Genomic DNA, 27225 nt, shown 5'->3' on the forward strand with positions numbered 1-27225 from the left:
AGGCAGACAAACCTGGTCGTCTGAGCTGTCCTGGCCAAGGGCGGGAGAGGAAAGGTGGTTGTCCTTGGTTACGTCCCTGGCGATGAGCAGTTTCACCTTGCTCCCGGCGTTTCGCAGTACCTGAGCCGGGTTGGTCATTTGTGAACAAAACAAAGCGTGAGAGAGTTTGTGACATGAATACAAAATGAGATCAGAAAAAATCTGAAAAAGACAGCTGCCCTGGAAAGATACAGGATCATCTTTTTTTATAAAGTGTCACTAAATGCACAGCAGACATTTTCAAACAGAAAAATCACATTTTGAGTATTTTTTGTGCATTCTTGTCGAGCATCGATTTTTTATTCTTTTTATGGAGGCTAAAGCTGTTGGCACACACACAGGTGCTCTACTGCTGCAACACCTGTTCATTCATCAAATGGCCACAAGGAGCAGTGATGAGCACATTTTCTCCAGCAGGCGGGAAATCTTCCTGCAAAAAACACTTTTGATGAAAATAACTTTACTGGAGTAATAACTGAAATAACTTTATTCACCCTTCAGAAACTTCAGTTTTGATAATAAAAAAAAAAAAAAAAAAAAAAAAGAAGAAGGAAATCAGTGCGTCTGAGTTCATGATTGACAGGAAAGGACAAAACAAACACGCACACACACACACACACACACACACGTCACATTCAACCCAAAGTGCAGCCAAAGAGTACTGAGGGATTGAAGTCCATAAACCATAACAAATCATGCATGACAGATTAGCAATAAATAATGCTAATATGCTAAACTGCCATTAGGTCCCATTTTAAAATGCCAATCATTACAGCAGAGGTAAACAAAAAAACACATCTGTGTGTGTCTCTGTGTTTAATCTGTGGTTTGGATTTTGAAGGTCATGACTGAGTTGATTGACAGGTGGGCGTGGTTTAGCTCTAAGGCCCACCTCGGTTGGAATAACACTTCCAATATGGTGACTGCCATATATGGGCTTCATAACACCCGATGAGACTGATGTCACAGAGACTACATCTATTCTACATGAATCCCTGGTATTTCATTTTACAACAGAAAAGACAACAGAAATCACACGCACTACTTTTCTTCTTCGTATACTAAGCTCTCAAAGGATTAACGCATCAACTTTGAATCTGTCAACATTAATTATGCACTATTAGCCTGATGGACATGAAGTCGGACCAACTCATCTTTTTAACCTAGTGGATTTTTCAACAAATAATACCTCACCTGTGCGACCTGCTCGCTGTTCATGCCCGCCAGATCTGTGTCTCCAATACGCAGGATCTGATCCCCGCTACGCAGGCGCTTATCCTGTGGAATGTGAAACATACGTTTGACCTGATTCTTGTCCATTTGTGTATAAGGTCTACCCTAAATTCAAATTTAATTCAATTCTAATGTATTTCTTTTCCTGTCTTTTCACAGTTTCGGTGCGTGGTTGGTGGATTTACCCGTCCAGCAGCTCCACCAGGAAGGATAGTCTTGACCATGACTCCAGTGCTCCGCCCTCCGATGATGCCAAAGCCGAGGCCTTTCCCGTCATTGATCAGCTCGATCATTTCCACATGACGCTTCTGACATGACGAACAGTCCAATAAAATGAAAAAAGAGAGAGGGGGACGGAAAATGACTCTGAAGAGCGTAAACAGAGAGAAGTGCTACAAGCTTCATGAACGTCCACTGACAAGAATAATAATAATAATACAGCTCGTAGCTCCACAGTCACTGTACCTCATGAGCAATAGCAGACAGGTTTCTCCCCATGGACATGGTGCGGGCCATCCTGGGCGGTGTGCAGTACTTAAAAAGAGAAATGTCATGTGTGAAACAAAAAGCAAACCTGTGGTGACATGCAGTTAGCCGAGCAGCCTGTTACGATCCAATGAAAGACGAGATAATATCCAACTGTGCTCGAGATTTTACAATGCAAAGTTTGACTCTCAAATGTAAAATGTGACATTTAGAAGGGCTCGAGAATGGGTTCGATTTACAGCCCACAGAGAGAGAGAGAGAGAGAGAGAGAGAGAGAGAGAGAGAGAGAGAGAGAGAGAGAGAGAGAGAGAGAGAGAGAGAGAGAGAGAGAAAGAAAAAAACCATGAATGGGTTGGTTCATGGAAAGAGCAGCATGTTTACGACAAATCTTCTAAAACGATCCTTTATTTATGAGGGAAGTTTTTACACACCTGTGATTCAGTCTGAATACAGTTCTCTTGGTAGAAGTCGGAGAAGGACAGATCCTGCGAGTCCAGAGAGGAGACGCTGCTGTCTTTGTGGTGGGAGCGGACAGTGCTGGGTCTTCTGTTCTCCATGGCCCACGTGTACGAGTCGCTGTGGCTCAGCGTCTTCAGGGCCAGCGTCGTGCCCTGGCAGGGGCCACAGTTCATGGAAACAGATTTGGAAACTGCCTTCGCCTGGATGGCCTGACAGAGCAATAAAGGATGGAGAGATAGAGATGAGGTGTAAAAACAATCGAGGGGTTGTAAGTAAAAAAAGATTGATTGGTTGGGATGGAGAAAACGGACGAGCGAGAGAAGGGGGGGGGGGTCGAAGGATGCAAGGGAAGAAAGATCAGGAGGGAGAATGGATGAGGGAGATAAAGAGATGGGAAACGGGTTGATAGAGAGGTGGAGACATTAATTGAAGAAGGGAGATATGGAGACAAAGAGGAATAGGATGAGGGTGAGAGAGTGATGGAGGGAAATGGAAAGGATAAAGGAATTGAGAAAAGAGGAGCATGTGAGACAATGAAGAAAGATGTGGAGGAGAGGAGAGGAGAGGAGAGGAGAGGAGGAGAGGAGAGGAGAGTAGGAGAGGAGAGGAGAGGAGAGGAGAGGAGGAGAGTAGGAGAGGAGAGGAGAGGAGAGGAGAGGAGAGGAGAGGAGAGGAGGAGAGGAGAGTAGGAGAGGAGAGGAGAGGAGAGGAGAGGAGGAGAGTAGGAGAGGAGAGGAGAGGAGGAGAGGAGAGGAGAGGAGAGGAGGAGAGGAGAGGAGAGGAGGAGAGGAGAGTAGGAGAGGAGAGTAGGAGAGGAGAGGAGAGGAGAGGAGAGGAGAGGAGAGGAGAGGAGGAGAGGAGAGGAGAGGAGAGGAGAGGAGGAGAGGAGAGGAGAGGAGAGGAGATGAGAGGAGAGGAAAGGAGAGACGAGACTTGGAGTAAATGCGCATTCGATGAACTAAAAGAAAGTACAGAAAGACAGCTTTGAAATGGAGCAGGGAGGGAGAAGATAGCAGAGCAGGAAGACGAGGATCTGATGATAAACGCTTCTGTTCAACACCCCCAAAAAAACCCCACAAAAATGATCCCTTTTGTCTTTTAAGGTTCTTCCCGACTCTGAGGCGTGAAAGCTGAGTCTCCCAAGCTGCGTAGTTCTGATCTGTATGCGATCTAATTCTTACAACTGTGACACCTGTTTAAAATAGCAGCAGTAGAATAAAAGACAGAACACTATCAAAATATTAATGAGCAAATTCACACTGCTTTGATTTGCAGACTTCTATTTAATGCAGTGCAAAAAAAAAAAAAGTGGATTTTATTACAACTTTAACTCATACAAACTTTGCCAGCTGCCCTGATAAAAATCCAGGAGCGGTTCTCTTAATCCGGTGCCGTGTTTCTTGGAAAGCAGAGACGCTACATGACTCCGGGCTCACACTTTGAGCTAATGTAATAATGTAGATCTGTGGTGATTTTCAGGTTAGCCTATTACAGAAGGCCAACAACAGACTTACAAAGCCACTGGTTACCGCTAACAACCAGGTTAAACACCCTGATGGTGACATATTCATCTTACCACCATGTGCTCAGATAAAGTACATGTGTAAGGATTGATGTGAAGCTGATAGTCATCGTTTGGGCGCCAGTCATAAGCCAACGCAAGTGCCAAATCCGGCGACCATATTGCCTATAAACTTATGGCAAAGTTACAGATAACTTCGGCAAACTCCCAGACGTGATGTTTCGCCATTCACCCCCCCACACACACTTCCTCTCGCTCTCTCTCTAACGCTATCTCTCTCTCTTTCTCAGGGCTTTAGTGATAAGCTTAGGTAAGCTGATTACTCATCCAGTTTGGTTCCCGCGTTTCAGTATTTTGGGAGCGATTCCGGCTCCTTCGCCACCATTCAATATACAGCGAACACCCACGCGCTCGCGCTCAGGCTGTACCTTCGCCGGGGGCTTCTGCTGAGCTTGCTGTAAGCTGAGTATATGATGGAACAGGGGGCTCTGCAGGACAGTCTTCAGCAGGGAGAGTTTCTCCTGTGCGGGGGCCTCTCCTCTCTCCTTCAGTTTGGCTTGCAGCCTCCCCACAGCCTCCAAGGCACGCTGAGTATCTGCAGGGAAAGCGTATATCACTCGTGACATTCAGAATCAGCATTTCTCGCGTTTGGCTCCGTGTTGCCTTCGACATGGTGCAGCAAATACTGTGCAACCATGACACAAACTCAGATCTTTCAAAAGAGCGTTTTAAAGACCAAAACGGTGGAGGAAATCAAGGACGCTTTCTGAAGGCTCGCAAAGTACTTTTTGCAAAAACACAACATCTATGAACAGAATCCAATATGGCAGCCTCTGTCAGAACTGATCCACTGTGTGATAAGTATAAAAAAAAACAGTCTGTGTTTTGGAGGTTTAAGCGAAGAGGATTTGTAGTCATCTGAAAAAACATATCCCTGAACTATGGCTTCTGGAGAGAGCATTTTCAGTTTAATACTTTTTTTTCCGAAATGTTTTCATATTCCTGTCTTATTTAATTTACTGGGAAAAGCTACTGTCTTCCAAGCTGCAAACGTTGAGTTCACTTACGGTCAAGCGAAAAGCAAAATGTCCAAAAAAAAAAAAAACTTTATCAGGAAAATATGAAGATAGTGCTAAATGAGGATGTGATATTAAATCTGCAGCACTTAAAAAGCAAAGGCTACATCTGAAAGGTTGCGTCAGGACACATTGCCCTTGTTTATTTAGTGAAGCAGCCGCTAATGAGCACAAGCCACAGTCGCGGTAATTGTATGTGGCAGAGGGGTTATGACCTTGTAAACTCTTCACCACAAAGTTTTGCCTATGGACCAGACTGCGAGTGCTCTGCCACCTGCACATGTCGATTTCCCCCCCCCTCCTGTTTGGCTGCAGCTGCCGTGCCGGACACATTAATTGTAAGCCTCTGATGATGGTGGTGTCACACTGAGGTAAGACAGAGTCTAACTGAGGTTACGGGAACATATCAGGCTTTAAACAAGTCGATACATTGCCAGCTCACGGAATACACTTACCCATGATCTCCATCATAATCTGACGGGTTGCTGAGCTTAAGTGTTCTCGTTTTTGTGACTGTTTTGTTTCAGTTAAATGTCATTCTTCTCCGTTGGGCACCTGCAAACAGGAAAAACAACGGTAAACAGGAGATTTCTGCTTTAATGTGACCTTTAACAGTGTTTATTCGCATTTCTCTGACAGTGTCACTGCAGAAATTGACACCTTATTTGTTGAGTAAACACACCAGGGTGAAGTGAAGTTCTCCTTAAAAATATCCATCTTAATTATTACAAGAGAACAGAACATGCACATGAGTAACTAAAGCAACATGATATTTAACATCTGTTCTGTAGCATGTATCATTTAACCTCTACATCCGCTCTCCCGAGGCCTTGGCCCTGGTTGTTTGCAAGCACCTTGCTTGTGGACTAAAGCTCTTTAGGCAGGATTTAAATCTTCTCCAAAAGGCTTTACCAGCCACTGATGATAATTAGCAGCGACACATGGCCCTCCCGATCATTCTGACTACTAGAAGGGAAGCCTGTAAAGCATCAAAGCATGATGCCAATGACATGATTTGATTTGCAAAACGATGGGCTGGAAATGACAACGTCTCATCTAAAACCTAATTAGGAGCCATTGATAGGCACTAGAGGTATAGCGCTCCTTATATGCCCTTCACGGAGGCCTAATGAAATCTATATCGTATACCTGTTAGTGTTAAAGCTGCAGAATAAAAATATCATTACAGATAAATGATTTACAGTAATTACAGAGCCCCATTAGCAACTAATTTGATATATAATGTGGACGACAGACTGTTAATTCCTTTAAAAATGACCGGCGCGCATTAGAGCTATTAATGTGACGAACAGACGGACATCATGGACAGCTCACAACCGCTCGCAGTGAAGCCTCATCTCACCTCCATTGCAGCGCCGGTGGGCTATCAACAGGTCCCCCACTTCGCTCCAAGCACAGCACATCCACCACCTCCAACAGTCCGCAACAGGGGAAGTTTACGTGCACCGAATACCGAGAATGACACCCTCCTGACGGGACAAGTCATAGCAGCTTATCGAAGGTCGGCAAACATATCAAGAAGCAAGCTGTGCGCTTTATTTGGCAGCATTGTGTCCGCGCGGCTTGTGAGCGGTCCGCGCAGTGCGCATGTCACCCTCTGATCTTCAGGCACAGAGGGTTCATCCCCCCCATGGAAAAGGAACCAGCTTCAGATAATCCTGTAACACACAAATGTCAGAGAAAGGCTGTTAAAAACTAAACTCTTTATTATGAGTGACAGCAAAAATAAACTCAAAAAGTCCTTTCTTAACTGGACCAACAATCTTTGTCTATAACAGGCCTATATGTCAGGAGACAGAAAAATTTAAAATACCAACAAAATTCACATCATAATGCTTTCTTTTTTTTTCTTTAAGAAAAAAAGCAATGAAGTTTCACATGCTTATGAAAGGTCATAGGACGCACAATGTCAGCTAATATTGTTTTTTTCTTATCTATAAATAAGTGAAGTAGGCTTATGTGGAGTTTGGTGAAGTCATTTTTCGCAAGATTTATTTTACTGAACATATTTGTCACTTTAACATGATCAATATTTTGGTTAGATATAGAGGGTTCAAAGCTTTACTGGCTAAATTGATATATTTTTTCCACTATAAGAATAAACATGTTCACCTTTAATGTATTTATTTGTATGGGAAGTATTACATCCACACATGTTAATAAAAGCTTTCAATCATTACATGGACTGAAAGATAGTAAAGCAGAGAAAACATTTTACAGTTTTATAAACGTAAATATATTATTGTATTTTTTTTAGATACCCCTATGTTTAGTTATACATTGCCCTTTTTTTTATTGTATTCGCTTGTCTGTGCTGTCACTTTATCTAAAGATGAATTTATCGATCAAAATCGTAAGTATCCTTTTTGACTGCTCCGAGCACCCGTATCTTAACAAACCACAAACGCGTTCTTACAAATAACTTGTTTCAGTTAGCCTCGCTTATATAAATAAATATTTCTGGGTCAACTCAACTGGTTGAATGTGAACATGAAAACTGCAATAGTGGTTTTCTTGATATTAAGTTATTGTGTTCTGGCGTCGTTAAAAAAAAGCTTTAAATGCTTAGCTAGCGAGCTAATTGTTCACGTCAGAAGACTAAAGGTGCGTTCACGTGATGTCGGACACATCGGAAAAACGAGCACCTGCTCAACTCGGAACAAAAACTTGGAAAATCGGAAATTAAGTGCTTGATTTACCGACCAATCGTCAACACGTGGTAAATAAATGATCCTTCTGACAGTAGTTGTTTGGTCAGTTCAGTTATTATTTCTTATTTGAACTAGTATCAGCAACCCCTAATGGCCATTTAGGGTATCGGGCACGCGCGGGAGCCTTACGTTTTATAACATTTGGTTAACAATAGTAAAATACAAATTTTTTTTTGTTTGGTATTCATGTGTTGCCTAACTATGGCTTATAAGTATTTTATTTAGATCACCATACACTGAAGTTATCTCCATTAGCCTTCAAATAAACAAAAATAAATGCAAACACATGGCTCTAATAAGGCTATAACAGTTTTCCAGAGGGCCATCTCACATAAGACACATTTTAATTCTCCTTTTTTCCCCACATTTTTGTCTGCATAGCTTTTCTTGTCACTAAATCTAGCTATGAATGGCACACCAGAGTCCAGCTTGTCAACTAAAGGTGCCATATAGCAGTTGTTTGCCAGTTTATAGCTTACAACACAAGCAGCACCTCTCAGTTAGGAGCCTCTGTTGTGTAAATCATATCCAGTGAAGGTCTAATGGGGCTTATGTAAAAGGGATGCCGAGGAACCTTTGCGCGCCCCTGTGCGCTTTCTCACGGCAGGTGGAGCCCTCGGTCCAGAGATTTCGGAGCCAGATCCAGTTCCGTGTTTTCCACCAAGCATCCCCCCCACTTCATCTCTCCCTCTTTTCTCTCTCTGCATCCCCCAGGCTGGAATCATCACCCCCCCTCCCCAGCACCTCCTTCCACCCTCGGCTCCCCGCCCGCCCTGCAACGCAACGCTCCTCTCGCCGGGCTGCGCTCGATCAACCGAGCATCCACCTCGCCTCCAAATTGGTTTGTCATTTCTGACCCCTCTCTCTCTCTTTCTGTCTCTCGCTCGCACTGTGTTGACCACGCTCCTCTGCTCCGCTGCAGCCCTGCGTCTGTGGACTTCAGCAGAAGTCAGTAAGAACATAGAGGCAGCCGACAAAGATAAAGAGAGAGAGAGAGAGGAACGGAGAGGGAGGGAGTGAAGGATACAGACTGACGGATAGAGAGAGAGAGAGCGATCCGCCTCTGTCCTCCTCCAGCACTTCACTGGACTTAGTACATTTGAAAGGACATGCTCCATCCTCCCGTGTGAGCGCTGATCGGGATACTGAGCACGCAGCTCTTGGTTTATCACACCTCCATCCCCAATTTTCCCCCACGTCCTTTTTTTTTTTGCGGTTTAATGAAGAAACCACAGACGCGGAGTCGAGGCGCCAATTTTATTAATCGGCAGGAAAGATATTTTTTCTAAACAAGATCTACGCCGTTGGGACTGTATAAAAGAGCGCAGAACGGGTTATTCCTGACTCCTCTGTGCGCTGGATGTGTATACATGCGCCTTCATCACTGCGACTGCTGATACGGTAAGGATCCGCTCTTTTTTTTACCCCCCTTGCACACATGATATTGATGTTTTTGCAGACCTTTCGGTTATGTGTCAACCTGTGTCTGCCTCTGACCTGCCCTGAAAGCCATATAACAGCGCTGACTTTGGTTCTCACGGATGCCCATGGGAATGTGGCCTGCGATTATTTCACTTAGGGGGGCGCGGAAACTGGCTCTAATGGATGAGGAGGGGGGGGGGGATAACATGTAATACAGGTTTGGTATCTGCACACATGATGGTCCAGTGACTTGTGGCTGTATGGGCGTCGCTCGGATGTGAAATGTCGCCCAGGCAAAAATAATGACAAATACTACCTATTACCTCTCAGGCAAATAATCAATAAGATCACATTATCCCGTGACCAAGGTGTACACATAATTATTATTCTGGAGCCGCGTATCGTCCTCACTGCAGGGCGCAATGCTTTGGCTGGATGGATGGCAGATACACGAAGTGCTTACCTTCTCTGTTTTTTTTTTGGTTTTTTTTTTTTTGGGGTATATTTTACGTAGCTGTCATTGGAGCACATAGGAATGCAGTTAGCCTATTTGGGGCTGTGCGGGGTTTGTCAGCCGCAGTCTGAAATCCAGAGTAAATCCATCCAGTGTGAAAGAAAAGGAGCATATAGCAGGCCAGTGCATCCCAGGATACGTCAATCATGCGGCTCCAGGAGTGAAAGCGATGGCTCTTATTTACTGAAGAGGTGTCCAGATGACCTTGATGTGCAACTGAAAACTCCTGAAGGTTGCACACTTCTTTTCTCTTGACCCCAAAAGTGGGAAAAAAAAGCTCCCTGTTTTATCTATGTGCTATACCATGAAGATGTACAGTGTGCCCTTTGTGAAGAGCCTCTGACTGTGGCCTCTTCTTTTGTGCTTCATTACCCTATATGTTTAAATAAATAAATGCAGGCGCCTGCTAATCAAAGGGCCCCTCAATAAGTATGAGCTGTGTGTCTGCAGGCTGTGAACTGGCCCTTTCTATAGCAGCGGAGGTGTTGTGTGCAAACTCAGTGTACAGTGTGTGTAATGTGAAGGGTGGATGTGGGCTCTGCAGGTTGACAAGATGTTGACTCATCTGTCAGTGCTGCACTTCACAATAATGTCTCAGAGGAAGACACGGAGCAGGTGGGAAAAATGGTCAATGTAGGCAGTTATCTGTAAGTTTGTGTTGGAGATGATTATTTTTTTTTTTTTTAGACTTGCTTAGCTGCTATTTCAGCAGCATCTGTTAAAGCAAAGGCCCGTCTCCAGGGAGATGATTGTGTTTGTGGATGAATATCACTAAATCATCTGTCATCAGTGCATCTGTCTGTCTCCAAATGTTCCTCTGGTTTCCTGGTTGTATACCAAATTGATTAGTTGTTTAAATGTTTGAGAGAGACGTAGCTTTCTCTGTCCAAAACATGTCGTTTTTCACTGTAGGTGCCGAAACAAGTTGTTTATCCGTTTTTTTTTTTTTTAACAGTGGGGGGAAAATGTTGCCAAAAAAAAAGTATTTGCATCTTCGTGTCCAAACTTGCAGCAGCGACAGTGCGTGTTTTTTGTGTGTTTTTTTTGCTTTCCCTTTCTGACGGGCTCTCTCAAGAGGCACACACTGTTTGTCAGACAACGCACCATGAACGCATGGCGTTACAGAGATCATCTTGGGTCACATGAAGTTGTGACACCCACACGGCGGTGACATCATCGCAGCACCTAAAGCTGTATAATGTGCAACGGCAGCAATCAAGCGTTCTTGCTGACTGTAAGTCTCTGTCCTGACTTGAATTAGGTCACTGATTCATTTCACTTGTTTATGATGCACATTAAAGATAACCTCCTTTTTTTATTTCTTGGTTCGGGGACCGAGCACGTTGTGATGGCCGTGCTAATCTGGATTGTTCTGCCTGATTGACCCACGGTTGACTTTCTGGCTCAGAGCTGTACACGTAACAAAATATTTGCTCAAGATTTCGATGGCTCCACAAATGTAATCCCACCCTGTAATGGGAGCAGCATGTGAGTTAAATAAGAGATCATATGTTAAACATCTTGTGTGCTCATTGAATTCTTCACATAATGAAAATAAACCTTTGCAGACAACATGATCCAGTGCAGGCTGCACGATAATGATCACATATACACAGGCTGGAATATTAAGACAAGCAGGCATGTAATCAGCTGTGTAGCAAGTGTAACTGCTTCTTACTGAAGTCTCCATTTCCATTAGAGAGTCTAACTTCAACACTCGTGCAATTAATTCTGTTTAGTGGGGACATAGAACCCTAAAGCCTGATTCCCCCCAGAACCATTTCAACAAGCGTTTCCCAAATAATTAGCAGCTTCATGGATCCACTCCTCCATTAAGGGAACGTATGCAAAGCAAGGTGAAGGTTTGTGTCCGAGAGCCTTGTAGATAAACACATGCTGCAGTTTATTGTGCTCACAGACACAACCAACCCCATCCTGCGTGGATAAATTGTCACTCTTGTGGCTTACGCTGTGAGGAAGAAAAAAAAGAAGAAAAAAACCCCCAAACAAATCATAATGCTGCAATAATAATGTGAAGTTTCAGCAAAAAGCAGAGCTGTTGAATTTCCGCCGCTCTGTTCCTCATAATGCGATGATTCGCATTCCTACTCTCAGCCCCACTTTGTGTTCTCAGTTTAACCTAATTCAAAAGCCTCTTCCTCTTCGGCGCGAGACGAACATCTCTCTCCAGTATTGAAATAATGAGGCCAGATTCTTCGCCGTCTTCCTCATCCACCTCAAGCACTCGGTCATGTGTTAACACATCCATCCCTCTTCCCCTCCCTTAAAAGAATAACCCCCGACTCTCTGCCTTATTCCACCACCGACTGGAGCTATCAGCTCAGTTCACCTCTCTTAATGTGTGAAATTCACCTCCCATATCATTCATCCCTATTAGAAGTCGAGGCCAAGTGAGAGGACGAGGCAGTTACTGCGCTACCTGATTAGATGTATGCTCATGAAAAAGGGAAAGCAGTTGCAGACGGCTGGCTGTCAGATTTCAGGGCATTCACTGACTCATTGCTCCTACAGCCTCGACTAGAATAACCCTCCTGAGATAGACGTCTCACTCAACCTAAATATGGAGCTGGAGGACGGCGTGCTGCTCCAACCATCGCAGCCTATTATTTGTCTGTATTTTGGGGCCAATTTGAGGGAAATGTACACTATTGACTTGTTATGCTGTCTGCTAAGTGAGCCGCTTGTGTGCATCACTGAAAGAGTTGCATGATATAATCCCGCTCTGTGGTTATTCTTGTCACGCTCTGAAGTGAGTTATAATCGCACTATTAGACAAAGAACATGTGGTGGACAGGATTCGATTCAGAATCTGAATTGATCTGTGATTCAAAGTCTGTTTTTTTTGAATGAGTCCATACTTCAGGATCGACACCGATCAGCTGAATTTGTTGCCGCTACATTTGGTATTCTACTAGCATTAGCTAGCAGAGCTAGAGCTAGCATTAGCACTGAGCAGGGAGTGACTCATTAAAAAAAAAAATATATATATATATGTTTTTGTAAGATGTGATTATTTTTAAAATCTCAGAAGGTAACAATCTGGATTTTAACACAAATTAATTTCCCCCCCACTTCGGCACCTATTTCAACACCATGGCAACACGTCGTAGCCACTCAGTGTTGGCTAACGTCTTGTTTTTTGAACACAAAGAAGAAATCCTAACCTTGAAAGAATTGAATTGTTGTATCTGTAAATTGAAGATATTTGTTTTTTTTTGGCTTGTTAATCAAACAAATCAAAGATGTCAGTAATAACTCAAACCAAACAATAACAATCATACTTTTTTAGTGCAGCACTCAAAAAAGGTAAAAGTAGGTAAAACTAAGCTGTGAACAAAATGAAAAGTGCTCAAACGTCCTCACAGGTTTGATAGCATCTAATTTTTAATCAAGAGTTTTGTAACAGCCAAATTAAACAAGCCTTAGGACCTCGGGTTGCGATCCATCTCACACAGGATAAAAATGATTGAGAAATCAATCAGTGCAAATTAATCCTGAAAGTTGCCCACAGACATTTATTAGGATCTTCAAATTGTGGTGATGTGATGATGTATTTGGCTCTTCTCCACTTAACTTTCCCACCATTTAAAAAACAAAACAAAAAAGGGAACAAATATTGAATATTATGAACACTGAACGCTAATAGCCATTCACCATTTGTTGCTTCTCCTTTTGCAGAGATCAAACTGAGAGGCTCGGGCGCGTAAAATCAATGTCGCTTAAGATTTTATAATAATGCAGGTTTTTAGGGTCTTTATGCCGACTTTGATCTGTTTGCTTTGACCAGTTGACCGGTTGAATTCGTCTCATGTCCTCGTCTGTGTCATCGATTTGTTCTTGATGCGACCTCATCGTTTGTGAAACATCTTCTAATGCGGTTCTTACTGAACAGTATGAAGGGAAGACGAAGGTCCCGCTCATCATGGCACTCTGAAGAGGCTCTGAAAGGGTTCCATGCAAGGTTTAACAACATGTGTTTGGAATACAATGCGGGTAACCCCCCCCCCCCCGCCAAAAAAAACAAAAAACAAAACAAAAACAACAACTCTCCAAATGCATGACCACTGACCACTTGGGATTGGATCTCACCGTCTCAATTTATATGCAAATTATCATGGAGTCTCATTGAAATCCATTAGCTTTTAAAAACGAATGATTATGACAAACTGTGATGCAGTGAGTGCGAGAATTGCACTTCTGTGCACCAGAGGTACAAAGGAACAGATGATTATGAACTGAAGTGACGATATTAATGGACAAAGTAATCTTCAAGATAAACACACAAACATGAAACATCCGTATCCTCACTGTGCTGCAGTAATAATACCAGTGATAGTACTTCATATTCCAATAGGGAGCAACATCTTCACAGATGACCAGGATGTACATCCTAGATCATTAGCTTGATCTTAGCGCGTAATTGAAATTTCAATTAACGAGCTTCATGATCGTAGTTATAACTTAAAGGCACAATCTGTCAATTCTGCCACCAGGGGGCTCTCGATCAAAACAGTAATAAAAACTGATGACGAGGCTGGCGGGGAATCACGGGAGTGATATTTTCTGCTCTTCTATCCCCAACCGCTGACGAAAACAAACGTCAGAGTTGACCGTACTGGAGGCAAACGGGCGAAGCCGACCTGAGGAAGAGAATATGTTTATAATCCGAGTGTAGCGTACATGACGTTTCTCTCACAGCAGCAGAACGGCAGCTTTCAGCAGCGGCTCCCGCTTCCATATGTAGCAGATTGCCGTAAAACCCTGTGTCTCCATGGCAACAATAAACGTGTTTGTCAATGTGCAACGAAAGAAAGGGGGGGGGGGGGGGGGGGTGTTACAACTATTACTACTACTAATTAAGGACTTCTCTGGATTTGGTCACTGTTGGACTATTTGAGCTAATGTAAGTACACGACAACAAAACACTGTTCTGTGGCCGGGCATTCCCCAGTCTGCTGTTTTTCACTTCCCAGCTGCACCTATGGGATGTGCATATCACTGCTTTTCTTTTTTTTTTTTTTTAAATGACCCATCCCTAAAAAGAAGATATTGTTAATATTGCAGCTCTAAGTTGAAGCTATCAAATGTCATAAACAGTCTTCATCCTTTGTTTATACCTTCAGGCGGACTCTGTTTCTCTCCCCAGATGGCCTTTAGTATCAGCTCTCAATTTGTCTATAAAAGAAAACGTTGTGTTTGAGCAGCTGCATTTTCTGTCAGCTTCTATAACCGCGGCCCATCGTTGTTTTAAAACCTGTCACTCACTAAGTCGTTGTTATTTTCTGTTCACAAAGGGGGCAGGAAAAAAAAACCCAACAATGTTCTTCCAGTCAACACATCTCCTGTCCACACGTCTCCACTGTGCCCTTCACCTCCCATTCCCCACTCATAGCTTTCAGCACTCAATAAGAACCACACACACACACACACACACACACACACACACACATGCATTTCCTCCAACAGATACTCACATCAATTACCACCAGTCTCTCTAACCCCCACGCACACACACACACACACACACACACACACACTCACATTAACACTTGTGTGCTTGCCTATACGTCCGCGCTCGCACGCCCACAGTCACACAGAGATCCCCACATAGACATCATCGCCTGCAGCTGTATATTTAGCGACACACACAGTGCCATTAGGGAGCTGAATGGAGAATCAGTGTACAGGGCCGGGGTGATTGTAAGAAGCTCACTCAAAGGTCCGCCGATTATTTTGGTCTCCACAGGAAATCATTTACAATAGCACCCTCCCTCCCTCCCCGGCCCCCACCTTCCTCTCCTCTTCCCAGTTCAGTCCATTTAAACAGGGAGTTGTGTGTGTGTGTAAGTGTGTGCGCGCCGTGCATCACAGGAAAGTGTTGAGTCCCAGTGTCAATAGGGGAAATTCTTGTACCTTGTCGCCTGTGCGATTGGGTATAGCGTGCCGAAGAGGCCACACTTGTGTAGAGAATAGGGTGCTTGGAAGTGAGTCATACACAATGTGATGCAACACAGCGGAGCAGATTTGAATTATGGGGCAATGAACAATGAGGTCATCACAGGGCTGGGGGCATAAATCTCCCGGTTACCGTGGTATTACACAGACTTTCTTATCAATGGAGGAAACTACAGCAGGGGTTTGAAAATGCCGTATTGTTTAAGAGGCTTATTCAACGCTGCGAATAAAAGACGGGGCCGCTCGAGTTTTAGTGCACGAGACAATGGAGGGGGAATTCTGATCTGATTCCAACGAGCGCTGTTTACTTTCTCAACAACAGTTACATTTTGTGATGTAAACTTGAAAAAGGAAAAGGCCACATTCTTCAGAAAACAAGTTTTACCCTTCCCCCCCTCCCCTCCCCACAATCGAGCATTTTAAGTGTTTGCACGCCTCTTTCATCCAACATGCTGCATCCACTGATATTTTCCATATCTTTCCCCTCTTCAGCAGATTGTCCACAATCAGCGTCTGCTGTAATACCATCATCCCCAGGCCCCTCTTAAATTTCCTGCTTACTGGGCTTTTACTTTAACTGCATTACATACATCTTCCACTCCCCGCTCATCTGGTTCCTTTCAGCATGAAACCGGGCTGAAAGATAGATCTGACTCCGAGCGCTTTCGATGCGACTTCGTCGTTTGATGGCGAATTTCGAGAGGCGCCATAATATTGTCATTTCTTTCTGCCTGTTCAGTGGCACAGCTGCGATCTTGATTGATATCGAATGGTGTTTTCATTCCAAGTCTTTGAGAGTGAGAATATGTGCCAGGGTGGTATTGATCCGGAGCTTAGTTGATGGTGCAGCGTGATAGGCCGAAGGAGGGCGAGAATGACTAGATGGTCATGCTTGATGGAACAAAGATATTAACAGACATAGCAGAGTGAGCAATGGCCCTGTAATGTATGTTTGCATCATTTGCGCTGTTTTGTGTTTCTCGCCTTCATGTTATTGAGCGGACCCGCCTCGTCCCTGTTGTAATTATAGCACCTATCTCTGCCTCAGGTTAAAGCCCCTTTTGACTGGCTGCTAGATAATTCTTTATGTAAGGACGCTGTTTGAACCCGCTGCAGCCGAGGACAATGCGACTCATTCGAGGTAAAAGCAGCATGTCCCTTTGGCGTGTATCAGCACCCGTCAATTGGTCCCTGACGTATCTTTCACATTTTGCAATAAAACCATTTTACCACCTCTGTGTTTTGCAAGGGAGCCTGATAGTGTCACAACAAGACGGATGAGCAGCACTCTGGCCTGTGGACCCGCCGCAATAACTTACACAGGCCCAGTCTGCTTTCTAACCATGTAAGAAATGGTGCGCCTGTTGCCCTGCAGTGTGCTCATGTGTGTTTTTGAACCCTCTGATCGTGTCCCCCCACAGATGGATTTGTTTGATAAATGAGACGGTATCCATCACATGTATCATGATGAGAGCTCGAAGGAATTGGACAAGGCCTGTTTGTTGTAGACGGAGGCTGGGCTGAAGCATCCTTTGATAAATGATAGGTGCTATTTTGAAACTCAGAGTAAAAACCAATTTCAGGCAATCACTGTAAGCGGTTTTTATGTTTAGAAGGATGTTTATTTTTCTTTGTGTGTGTGTGTGGGCACAAAGCGGCAACATCCGATGTTCAAACATGAAGCCAAATCAGGAGCGCATCTGCAGTTTATCGAGTGTCCACTTGAGGCTGGCTCCAATAAAGCCCAGAAAGTCCCATGAACAAGCATATTAACACGCCTGTTTTATAACAGAAATAAACACGTTAAGAGCTCGGCATAACAAAGGGTTTGGATGTCAACAGGTCATTTCTTGATTTCTTCACACTCGACGGTGGATCCTTTTGGGATCAAGTTAAGATATAGTTAAAGGTCCTTTCCTTTCTTGTCGTCTTGGCAACAATATTTCCTCTGTGCTTTGAGCTGGAACATCCCTGCAACATGATTGACTGTTCGACGTCTTTTTCTTATTCTCTTTAACGTCGGGTGCCCCCCAGTGGTTGGGCAGTGTAATTACAGGTTAAATTCTATCAGACTTTTATCAAACATTTTTTTAATCTTTATTGTAAGACAAAATTATATCGCGATTATCGTTTTTTATCACCCTGGTCGAGGGCCACCATCGTTCGGCTTCAAAATGCCTCTTCAGAAATGGATGTGTGACATCACTGAGACCACACCCATGTTTTATACAGTCCATGTTGGGTGTTAGTTTATAGAAACATCCTGTTGTCCAGGGTCGAGTACAATTAATTACAGTTCCAGGGTTCACAACGCAGCAAATTCAATCTTTATTTTTTCATTTACGTACCTCCTTTCCTGATCCCTCTTTCGTTTTCTTTCTTTCATTCGAAGATTTATGTGAAGCCCATCGACAAGAGTCTTTAATTTTAAGCCTGGGTAGACCATACACACTATTGCTCCATACTTTTAATGCTTGTATTGAATCTGTCCAAGCCCCAGGCGAGTTTGTGGTTCCAACATGGAGATATAGAGTACCCCACCCTTAAAGGAAGCCACCACATTCGGAAACACCATAAATCTCACCCAGCAGGCACCGAGACGCTTCCTGGTATCTTATGGCGCAATGTGTTGTGTCTGCAGCATAATTACAAAGGCTAACACTTATGAGAAACCACCATGGAGGCATAGTGCCGAGTCATCCTGATCACATACAACAGGCTCATGAGTAATGGGGTCGACGCAGGACATCAATACGACCACTGCCTCTCATAATAGAAAATACTATTGTTTGTTTTACTGTGAGAAAAGGGTCGGCATCTATCATGTGCACTCCACTCTGTCTTCTCAGGAAGACGTTGAGCCCAGAGACTTTTCCTCATTTCCATCTATTGTTCAGTCAAGCTAAGTCACTCAACATACAAATCCCTGTCAGCCAGCGCCCTCTCGACCCCTCGAGTGTTGAGTGTTCACCGTTTAGCCTTCAGTATTCTCTCTGGATGTTCTCCTCGTCTCTGCTCCACAAGGAGCTCTTTCACCTTCAGTCGACTCAAAGTTTTTGCCGCTCACATGAGCTGGAACCGTTACATCTAAACCCTGCGCTCCGCTCACAGATTGTAATCGTACAAAAGCATCTGAAATGATGTCATCGGTCTTTAATGCACTTCAGCTGATTAGAACCGGAGCTACCTGGTCATAAAAGAAAAGTAAAATATTCAGTGATCATAGTTTTAACAAAACCCTGAGTTTCAATACATGTCCAAGGCAACCACAGTATATTCAGGGTTAGGCAGATAAAGCTGGATTAGGATAAAGGACATTATTATCTTAAATGTAGCGAAAGGTCATATTAAGTCTGGACCACAGACTTTTTAAAAATGGAGAAAATTTTAGTGACTTTACCTTTGTTTTCTGAAGTCGCGTTCTAAAGCCCAACAATGGTAGTAGCTAAGCTAGCTAGCTAATTTAAGAATGATATCTCAAACCAGCCTACAGTTGAGTGAAGCCAGCCTTTAACAGGACACCCCCCCCCCCCCCCCATGCGTCAGTCCACTCAAGTTAGCCATGCCCTTAATTATGCACAACTCTAAGCCTTCATATAATCATAATGGACGAGTGGGAAAAAAAAAATGCCTGCACAGTTAAGTGTGTGCACAAATAAAAGGCTGACCTTTTCAGAACAACATCAGGCTGAAAACATTCTGCTGGCAAATTAGACATTTGGACTGCAAGATCTCTGAGCAAGCCTCAAGTGGACACTCAAGGAACTGCACTTACATGCAGCTCTTCATTGGCTTAATTTTTTCAACACCGGAGGTTGCCGCTTGGTCTGGAACGTAAGCTACAGGCTCATGCATTAATTATGGATGCACTACAAGCATATGGCCATCCCAACCTTAATACCCTTACTTTGCATACAGTGAAAGAGCACACTAATTCCCACTTTGCTCTTAATGTTAGGCAAGGCAAGTTATTCATAGAGCACCATTCATACTCAAAGAGCATTATCATGGAAACGTCATCAGTCCAAGATGACGCACACAGAAAATAGTTAGGTGACGAGTCATCGGCCAACCTGTTGGTGTGGTACTGTGGAGAACTGTGGGCCTGTTAGTTTTAACCGCAGAGAGAGAGATGAACAAATTGAGGATTTAATGAACCTCAGGGTTGGGATAAATAATGCCGCACACTTCATGTATAGGCATCGACTTCTACATCGGCTGCTTCTTTAATCTGATCTTTCCCCCACTGCACTTGTTCACATTAACGAGCCCTTAATGAAAATCTCGTTCCCCGCCTCGTTCTTTGTTTCTCCCCACGCCAACTTGTTCCTTCATCACTTCGCCCATTTCCATTCACTAGTTTGTTCTCCACTTCTTGTGCTCAGCTCCTAATTCATTGATCCTTCCATTGTTGACCAGCTCAGTGTGAATAATGTATAACGTGTTCTGACTGGAGCGAGGGAGACGGTAATAATAGGTGCTGTGTAGGTGGGGGGAAGCTTCACGCCTAACTTGCCAATGCTCCGTTGCTCCGGGCCATTTTTTCCCTGCATTGTCGTGCATGCATACACATACATACAAGATATATATAACATGCGCTCACTCACATGCATACACATGAATGCGTACAAACACATGCATGGACACAAACACAACACAGTGAGTCCTTTTGTTGCAGTGTCTGACCACCCAGCCAGAGATATTGCTCATGGCCTCCTGTGCTGGCTAATAGACCCAATTATTGCACAGCCTTGCCTGAGAGCTCCTAAGGCCCAGGCTTTGACACTCTGTATCGAATGTGTGTGTTGTGTGTGTGTGTGTGTGTGTGTGTGTTGTACAGTTTATGGATGCACTTGTTTTTCTTTCTGTGACTATAGAAATCTTACACTGAATGTAAGACAAAGACTGAAACTATAAAAAGTCCAGGTCAAACAGATAAATGCTTTTAGGCCTTAAAGGTACAGTATGCAGATGTACTTACATAACCACAAGCAGCAGAGAGAACTCCCATGATTCCCTGCAAGGCCTCTACGTCATCTTTAGTGATGGTTTCGGTTGCACATTACTGTGAGTTTAAACATCCAGACACAGTGCATGCAGGGGCGCTGGTGTCCTTGGGATCAGTTGGCCCACATAGAGAGTCAGTGAGTCCGACCCCTGGCTTTATTCCCCCACTGTCCTATCTATAAATAAGAGACATCACCCCCCCCCAAAAAAAAAAATAAAAAAATAAAAAAATAAATAAATAAAATACTATAAAAATGTTGCATGCAAAGTGTACACAAACAACCATTTGCAATGTCAGTCAGGAAACACTCATTGTATATTTGGACAGGCCCTCCAGAGACGGGGCTGCTCCTACGTTTACCCTGGAGAGACAAAGGTTGGGTGTGTGAAGAAAGAGAACAAGGAGTAAAGGCTGCAGGGTGATGTCGATAGAAAATAAGGGAAGATGCAGAAGGAGGCAGGGAAAAGAGACAAGGCACATAATAAGAAAGATGTAAGAGGCCTTCTAACTGGGAATAACTGACACTCTGCATTCTAGTAAGAGAGCTAACAATTTCCTTTTCTGAAAAGTGTCTCTGGCATTTGGCTGTGAAATGCCACCCATATAAACCAGTTATCGTGGCATGAGAGAGCTTTTTAGCTGTAAACTGCCAGCGAGCACAGAGATGGACCATTATAGACTTTGATACCCTGACACTTAAGAGGTCATTATGAGGCAGAGCACGCACGCACACGCACGTGCACGGTGCACACACACATGCACGGTGCACACACACATGCACGGTGCACACGGACACACAAACACTAAACAAGCAATCAGGGGGCTGAGAGTGGCTTGTGAACCGTCTGGTTCTTATGTTTGAGTGGGTTATGGCTATTCACACAATCTGGAGGGGGCCATTATTCACACTGCACCCCACATTCACTACATATTATGGCTATCTGTCTCTATTGTGAAAAATGACAGGGAGTTCAGCTCACTGAGCTTGAATAACCCCCTCTCTCTCTCTCTCTCTCTCTTTTCCGTCTCCTCTCCATCTCTTTCCAGGACTGTGACGTCCAGCCGCCATTGAGATGTGATTCTCTGGGCTTTCATTTCACTCTGACACAGCAAAAGCGCCCAATCACAGGTAAGAAAACGTGGAGCTGTACGACGTCTGCGTGAAAGTCGTGACACTCACTCCGTCAAACAAAAATAATTTGAGACATGTGCAGCATGGGACTGTGAATGGATTCTCATTTACAGCAGGCTTATTAAGGCCTGAGGCAAAGTCACACACACACACACACACACACACACACACCTGGCGTGCTGTTTTTCGTCGACACTACAGTAAGCATTCTGCTGCTTTAGATCCAAAATATGACCCGAGAAATCCCCCCGGAGATCTCAGGGTTCCATCTGTGCCAGGAAGTTGCTCTAATTGGCCCGACAAATGTGTCCTCTCAAACTGCTAATCCAATCAGATATGACCCAGCGAGCTTCAAAAAGAGTACGCGACGGCGTACTCGGCGGACAAACGCAACGACAGAATGCAAGAGAATAGGTTGTCTGCTGAAACGTACATCACATGAGTGACAATCAGCATGCTGATCCTTGAGGCAGGAGTAGAAGCAGACCTTCATCTGCCCATGAAGCTCTCTCTCTCTCTCTCTCTCTCTCTCTCTCTCTCTCTCTCTCTCTCTCTCTCCTCACTGCAACTTATTTACAGTGTATTTACAAGCTGAGCCGGGCCTGTAAATGTTGAATTTACGAGCTCCTTTTTAATTAGAAATACTGTCTCCTAGAGTTGGCCTGATGAATTGCAGGTTCAATTTATTGACGAGAGAGACGGGTGCAGTTCTCGGGTATTGACAGCCAGTCAGAGTATCCCCGTGGTGCATCGCTTCTTCACTAACAGGAGAAATATGTAGCTTTTTACTGCATCAAAAACCCTCAGGCCATGTTATCATGCAGGATCCTATTCTTCATTGATTGAATTGGCGGAGATAAATGTGAACAAGGGTTCTCTCTCTCTCTCGCTCTCTCGCTCTCTCTCTCTCTCTCTCTCTCTCCCTCACACTCTTTTTCTAAGCGGTGTAGCAGTAGTAAAGTTTTTATCTATTTTACGGCCAAGGGCATTTTACTGAAGGGTCCAACAACTTGAACACATTCTGATAGAATTACACAAGGACATAATCTTAAAAGGCTTTGTGCCAAGAAAGATCGGCCAATTGTGGAAGAAACCAATCTTTTCTGTAATGTAATTTAATATGAGTGAAAAAAACACACAAACATTTTGTTGTATAGCATCGATGTTACAAAGCGCTTCACACAACAACCATTGACACAGTGAAACAGGAAGCAGTAAGACATACAAAATAAAAGAGGAAACAACTTAGAATTTCAAAATAAGGTATAAATATTTGTTTATTTTTCAAATTGAAGGCTGGTGGCCTAGTGGAGAGTGCGTGCGCCTTATGTACGGAGGCTACAGTTCTCCAAGCAGGCGGCACAGGTTCAGATCCGATCTCTCGCTCCCTGACTCCTGACTCTATCCAGGTGGCAGGTCGAGGGTTCGATCCCCACCGACACTTAACCTCAAGTTGCTCCTGGTGCTTTGTTGGCGGCGTGTGAATACGTGTGATTGGGATGAGTTAATACTCGTGGTCACTTCACATAGCAGCCTCTCCCAGCAGTGTGCGAATGTGTGTTTTGTTTTCATTGCTTCCTGTCCGGTGTCTGTCACCCAGCATGCCTTCCTTCCTTGACTCTCATATGACTCTGAGCGCTTGCTTTGAAATCTAATTCTGTGATATCAAGGCCGCGTTCTGTCTCTATTTCAGCGAAACAATGAGTGAAAAGAATTGGAACAACAGGAAAGGGGATATATCATTCTTCATGGGGGGATGTGGAGGTTTTTTGTCTGTGTGAAGCAGGTGTTTCCCGCTCGCCTTGGCTCGGCTCGGCTCGGCGTGCACGATCACACCAACGTCATTTACCACATTACTAATAAGAGTGGCGACTGAAAATGCACCGCTGTATCAGTTTCATTCAGTGGTACATGGTAAAGGGAGTCGCAGGGCATGCACTGAACACATCTGCAGGGACAGATAAGAAGGATAGTGCTGATCTGGACTCAGTGCTGTCGCTGCAAACGGAAAGAAAGTGTCACAACTTTCAACTAGTGTTGAAGCTGAATTGAAAAAAAAAAGAGGTTTAGAAGATGGACTGTACCTTTAAATCAGAGAGTAAAGTTGTTGTTTTTTATGAAACTTTAAACATTTTAGATACTAGATCATTAAAATTCATCACAGCCATTTCACAAATTGCACCTATTGTCCTTCACTCACAATCAGACAGACACGAACAGCCCCCCTCCTCTCCCCCTGCTGACAGCACCCCCCATGAATAAAGGCTTTTGTCTTAAAATCTGACCTTTGCCTTGAATGGAGAGGCCTTTGTCTTAAAACAAAAGAGTCCATATTGTAAACCCTGACAGTCAATGCCGTCCACACAGCTGCCACACACTGGGTGCCGATCGTCCAGGGTGTTCAAGTTGAAAGATTTGAGAAAAGGCACTTGTGTCTATAGTGTGTGTGTGTGTGTGTGTATGTGTGTGTGTGTGTGTGTGTGTGTGTGTGTGTGTGTGTGTGTGTGTATTTCCGTCTGCACTGTTTGTGTCTGTGAGATGCTCGCCTGTTTTTCCAGAATCAGCAGATGGGCCTGCACAATTAGACGCAACCTTCCTCCCTTGTGTGCAAGTGTGCACGCAAACAGACACACACAAACCCACACAGCCACACGCACACACAGCCACACGCACACACAGCCACAAACCCACACAGCCACACGCACACACAGCCACACGCACACACAGCCACACGCACACACAGCCACAAAAAAAAAGAAAAAGAAAATGCTCACCCCACTGAGGACTGAGCATGAAGCAGATGTCTCTGAAACGCAAGACCTGAGAGATACAGGAAGCAACAAGAACCAATCAATCAATCAACCGACCGACCAACCAACCAACCAACCAACCAACCAATCAATCAATCAATCAATCAATCAATCAATCATCAGTCTGTCTGTCTGTCTGTCTGTCTGTCTGTCTGTCTGTCTGTCTGTCTGTCCATTATCCATCCATCCATTATCCATCCATCCATCATCCATCCATCCATCATCCATCATCCATTCATCATCCATCATCCATCCATCATCCATCCATACATCATCCATCCATCATCCATCCATCATCCATCCATCATCCATCCATCATCCATCCATACATCATCCATCCATCATCCATTCATCATCCATCATCCATCCATCATCCATCCATCATCCATCCATCATCCATCCATCATCCATCCATCATCCATCCATCCATCCATCATCCATCCATCCATCATCCATCATCCATCCATCCATCATCCATCCATCATCCATCCATACATCATCCATCCATCATCCATTCATCATCCATCCATTCATCCATCATCCATCCATCATCATCCATCATCCATCCATCCATCCATCCATCATCCATCATCCATCCATCCATCCATCATCCATCCATCATCCATCCATCATCCATCATCCATCCATCCATCCATCATCCATCCATCATCCATCCATCATCCATCCATCATCCATCCATCCATCATCCATCCATCCATCCATCCATCCATCATCCATCCATCCATCATCCATCCATCATCCATCATCCATCATCCATCCATCATCCATCCATCATCCATCCATCCATCATCCATCATCCCTCCATCCAGGTCTTTACTTATAACCAGGATTAAGGACAGATGTCGGGTCCATCCCGCCCCTCTCCACATTCAGCTGCATCACTCGTGTGTTGACCTGCAGTAAGAGATAGGCTCAGAGGAAACGAGCTTGTGACTTAAAGGTCACAGTTTAAAATCGGAGCAGTACAGTAGCTGTGAAAATCCTGGGCTGTTTAAATCCCTCAACAACTGCCGTCATGGGCTGTGACCTCTGGGCACTTAACCTTTAAGTGTTCCAGTGGAGCAACTCAGTGGCCAATAGTGCGAGACTGTGTGGCTGACTGTTGCCGTGCAGCTCCCAGGTGTGACTGCGTTAATGTGCGAACGGAGTTCTGGCTTTACTTCCTCTCAGCTGTACTCGCTCCCTCCTCAGCCGCTCACTCAGACATGAACGTGTTTCTTTCAAAGTCAATGAGCCACCTTAAATGAGGCTTATGACTTGACAGTTTAAGAATGTGTGCCATATTTTGTTGTTATTACAGCTCGGGGCGCCCGCAGTTTCATTCTTAATTTGGTGCGCTGCATCAGTGAACACGAGGATGAATTCAGTTGATCTTGGATTGGCTTTGTTTATTGTTGGTGGTCTGCGGCCTGCTGGCTGAGGATTCTGTTGACTGTGCTAAAGATACTGGTGTGTCCCATATGAGCTCTCTTTTTCCTTCCCAGGATGGAGACAGGGTAGCAGGGGAGTAAACACACACCCACCTGCGCGCACTTCCAATCAAACACACACACACACATTGCTGAAAAAGCACGAACCCAGACTCACACATCCACTCCTCTGAAAGACAAATACACCTGAGTGCGGTGGCACAATCCCCCCCACACTCACACACTCCACAACAGGGAATAGCCCACAGAGATGCTCTTTGTCAACAACTTGGAAGTAAGCAGCTATTTAGAGCCTCTGAATTCCTGGAAGAATAAGTCATCTTATTTGTGAGAGAAAAAAAACAAAACAAGCCACGGTGTGTTTTTCTCTCTCTCTCTCTCTCTCTCTTCCCTACTGCGTCCTCTCCTTGTTGTGCCGTCGTGCTCGTGAACCAGTGCTAATTGTGTGAACCAGACTACGGTATTGTGAACGTAGATTTCTAAGGGGCTTGTCACGACGACGAGCAGATGCATCCACAGATGTTTCCCCCTCCGTGTGTCTGTTTACCAGTTCAATTATCCCTATCGCGTACTGTTGAGATTTGTTGATCCATCTAGGCGCCTCGGCGTAGATTCCAACAGAAACACAAGTTGGGGGAACTATTACAAGCCTGCGTTAACAGCGCTCATGCGTGCGTCAGGAACGGCTGCTCGTTTAATACATTTAAGAGCGTGGAAATTAAAAACACAACAAACGTCACATGTGATTAAACTGAACTCCACTCTGGTCATGTTTTATGCAACATGTTGTTGAACGGCCGACTTACTCGCTCGAATATTGCAATTTGAGAACACATGTGTGTTGCCATGCCAACTGGGTTTTCTTGATCTTGAACTTTCTGTCAAACGTATGAATCAATCTGGTTCCTTTAAAGGCGAGGATGAAATCAGAGGAGCGCTCCGTCCGTATGCATTCTCATTCCCTGTGAGAACGAATGCCGCCTGACTTCCACATGTGACCCTCACACTCAAACGATTTGTCCCGGAGTTTCTGTTTTGAAAGGGAATTCGACTTTCAGCCGCAATCTGAATTTGATATCTGAGCGGCAGCGGATGAATTTTGGATCAAATATTTCCAACTGGCTCCATTAAGCATTGATGGATCAGCGTCGTTGTGCACACCCTAGTTTCTTCTGCTTGGACTTTTTTTTTTTTTTTTTTTTTTTTAATAAAGCGCATCCCTCTTCTTTTGCTGTCACTGTTATATAAAACATGACATTTTAGAATATTAAAGTCATTGTGAGGGATGTGAAACAAGAACTGAGAGTTATTGAGAGTATTATATGTAGTGTGTGTGTGTGTGTGTGTGTGTGTGTGTGTGTGTGT

At 44.2% G+C, this 27225-nt stretch overlaps 2 protein-coding genes across 9 annotated transcripts in view; one reads left to right on the top strand and one right to left on the bottom strand.

The window, feature by feature from the left end:
* Positions 1 to 6459, bottom strand: part of LOC306820135 (multiple PDZ domain protein) — a 45110-nt gene extending 38651 nt beyond the window's left edge. Inside the window, exons 1-8 of the mRNA XM_079337848.1 lie at positions 6179 to 6459; positions 5271 to 5370; positions 4168 to 4334; positions 2190 to 2426; positions 1738 to 1806; positions 1458 to 1580; positions 1234 to 1317; positions 13 to 120 (exon numbers count right to left, since the gene is read on the bottom strand). Coding sequence (XP_079193974.1) covers positions 13 to 120; positions 1234 to 1317; positions 1458 to 1580; positions 1738 to 1806; positions 2190 to 2426; positions 4168 to 4334; positions 5271 to 5286 — 804 coding nt within the window. The 5' untranslated portion in view covers positions 5287 to 5370; positions 6179 to 6459. The remainder of the gene's footprint in view (positions 1 to 12; positions 121 to 1233; positions 1318 to 1457; positions 1581 to 1737; positions 1807 to 2189; positions 2427 to 4167; positions 4335 to 5270; positions 5371 to 6178) is intronic.
* A 1821-nt stretch (positions 6460 to 8280) lies between these two features.
* Positions 8281 to 27225, top strand: part of adgrl3.1 (adhesion G protein-coupled receptor L3.1) — a 133630-nt gene continuing 114685 nt past the window's right edge. For all 8 annotated transcript variants that reach the window (XM_079337861.1, XM_079337863.1, XM_079337864.1 and 5 more), the window contains exons 1-2: positions 8281 to 8948; positions 21515 to 21596. The gene's annotated coding sequence lies outside the window, so the exon portion shown is untranslated. The remainder of the gene's footprint in view (positions 8949 to 21514; positions 21597 to 27225) is intronic.

The sequence above is a fragment of the Symphodus melops genome, assembly GCF_947650265.1.
Source record: "Symphodus melops genome assembly, chromosome: 2".
In the NCBI taxonomy this organism is placed as follows: domain Eukaryota; kingdom Metazoa; phylum Chordata; class Actinopteri; order Labriformes; family Labridae; genus Symphodus; species Symphodus melops.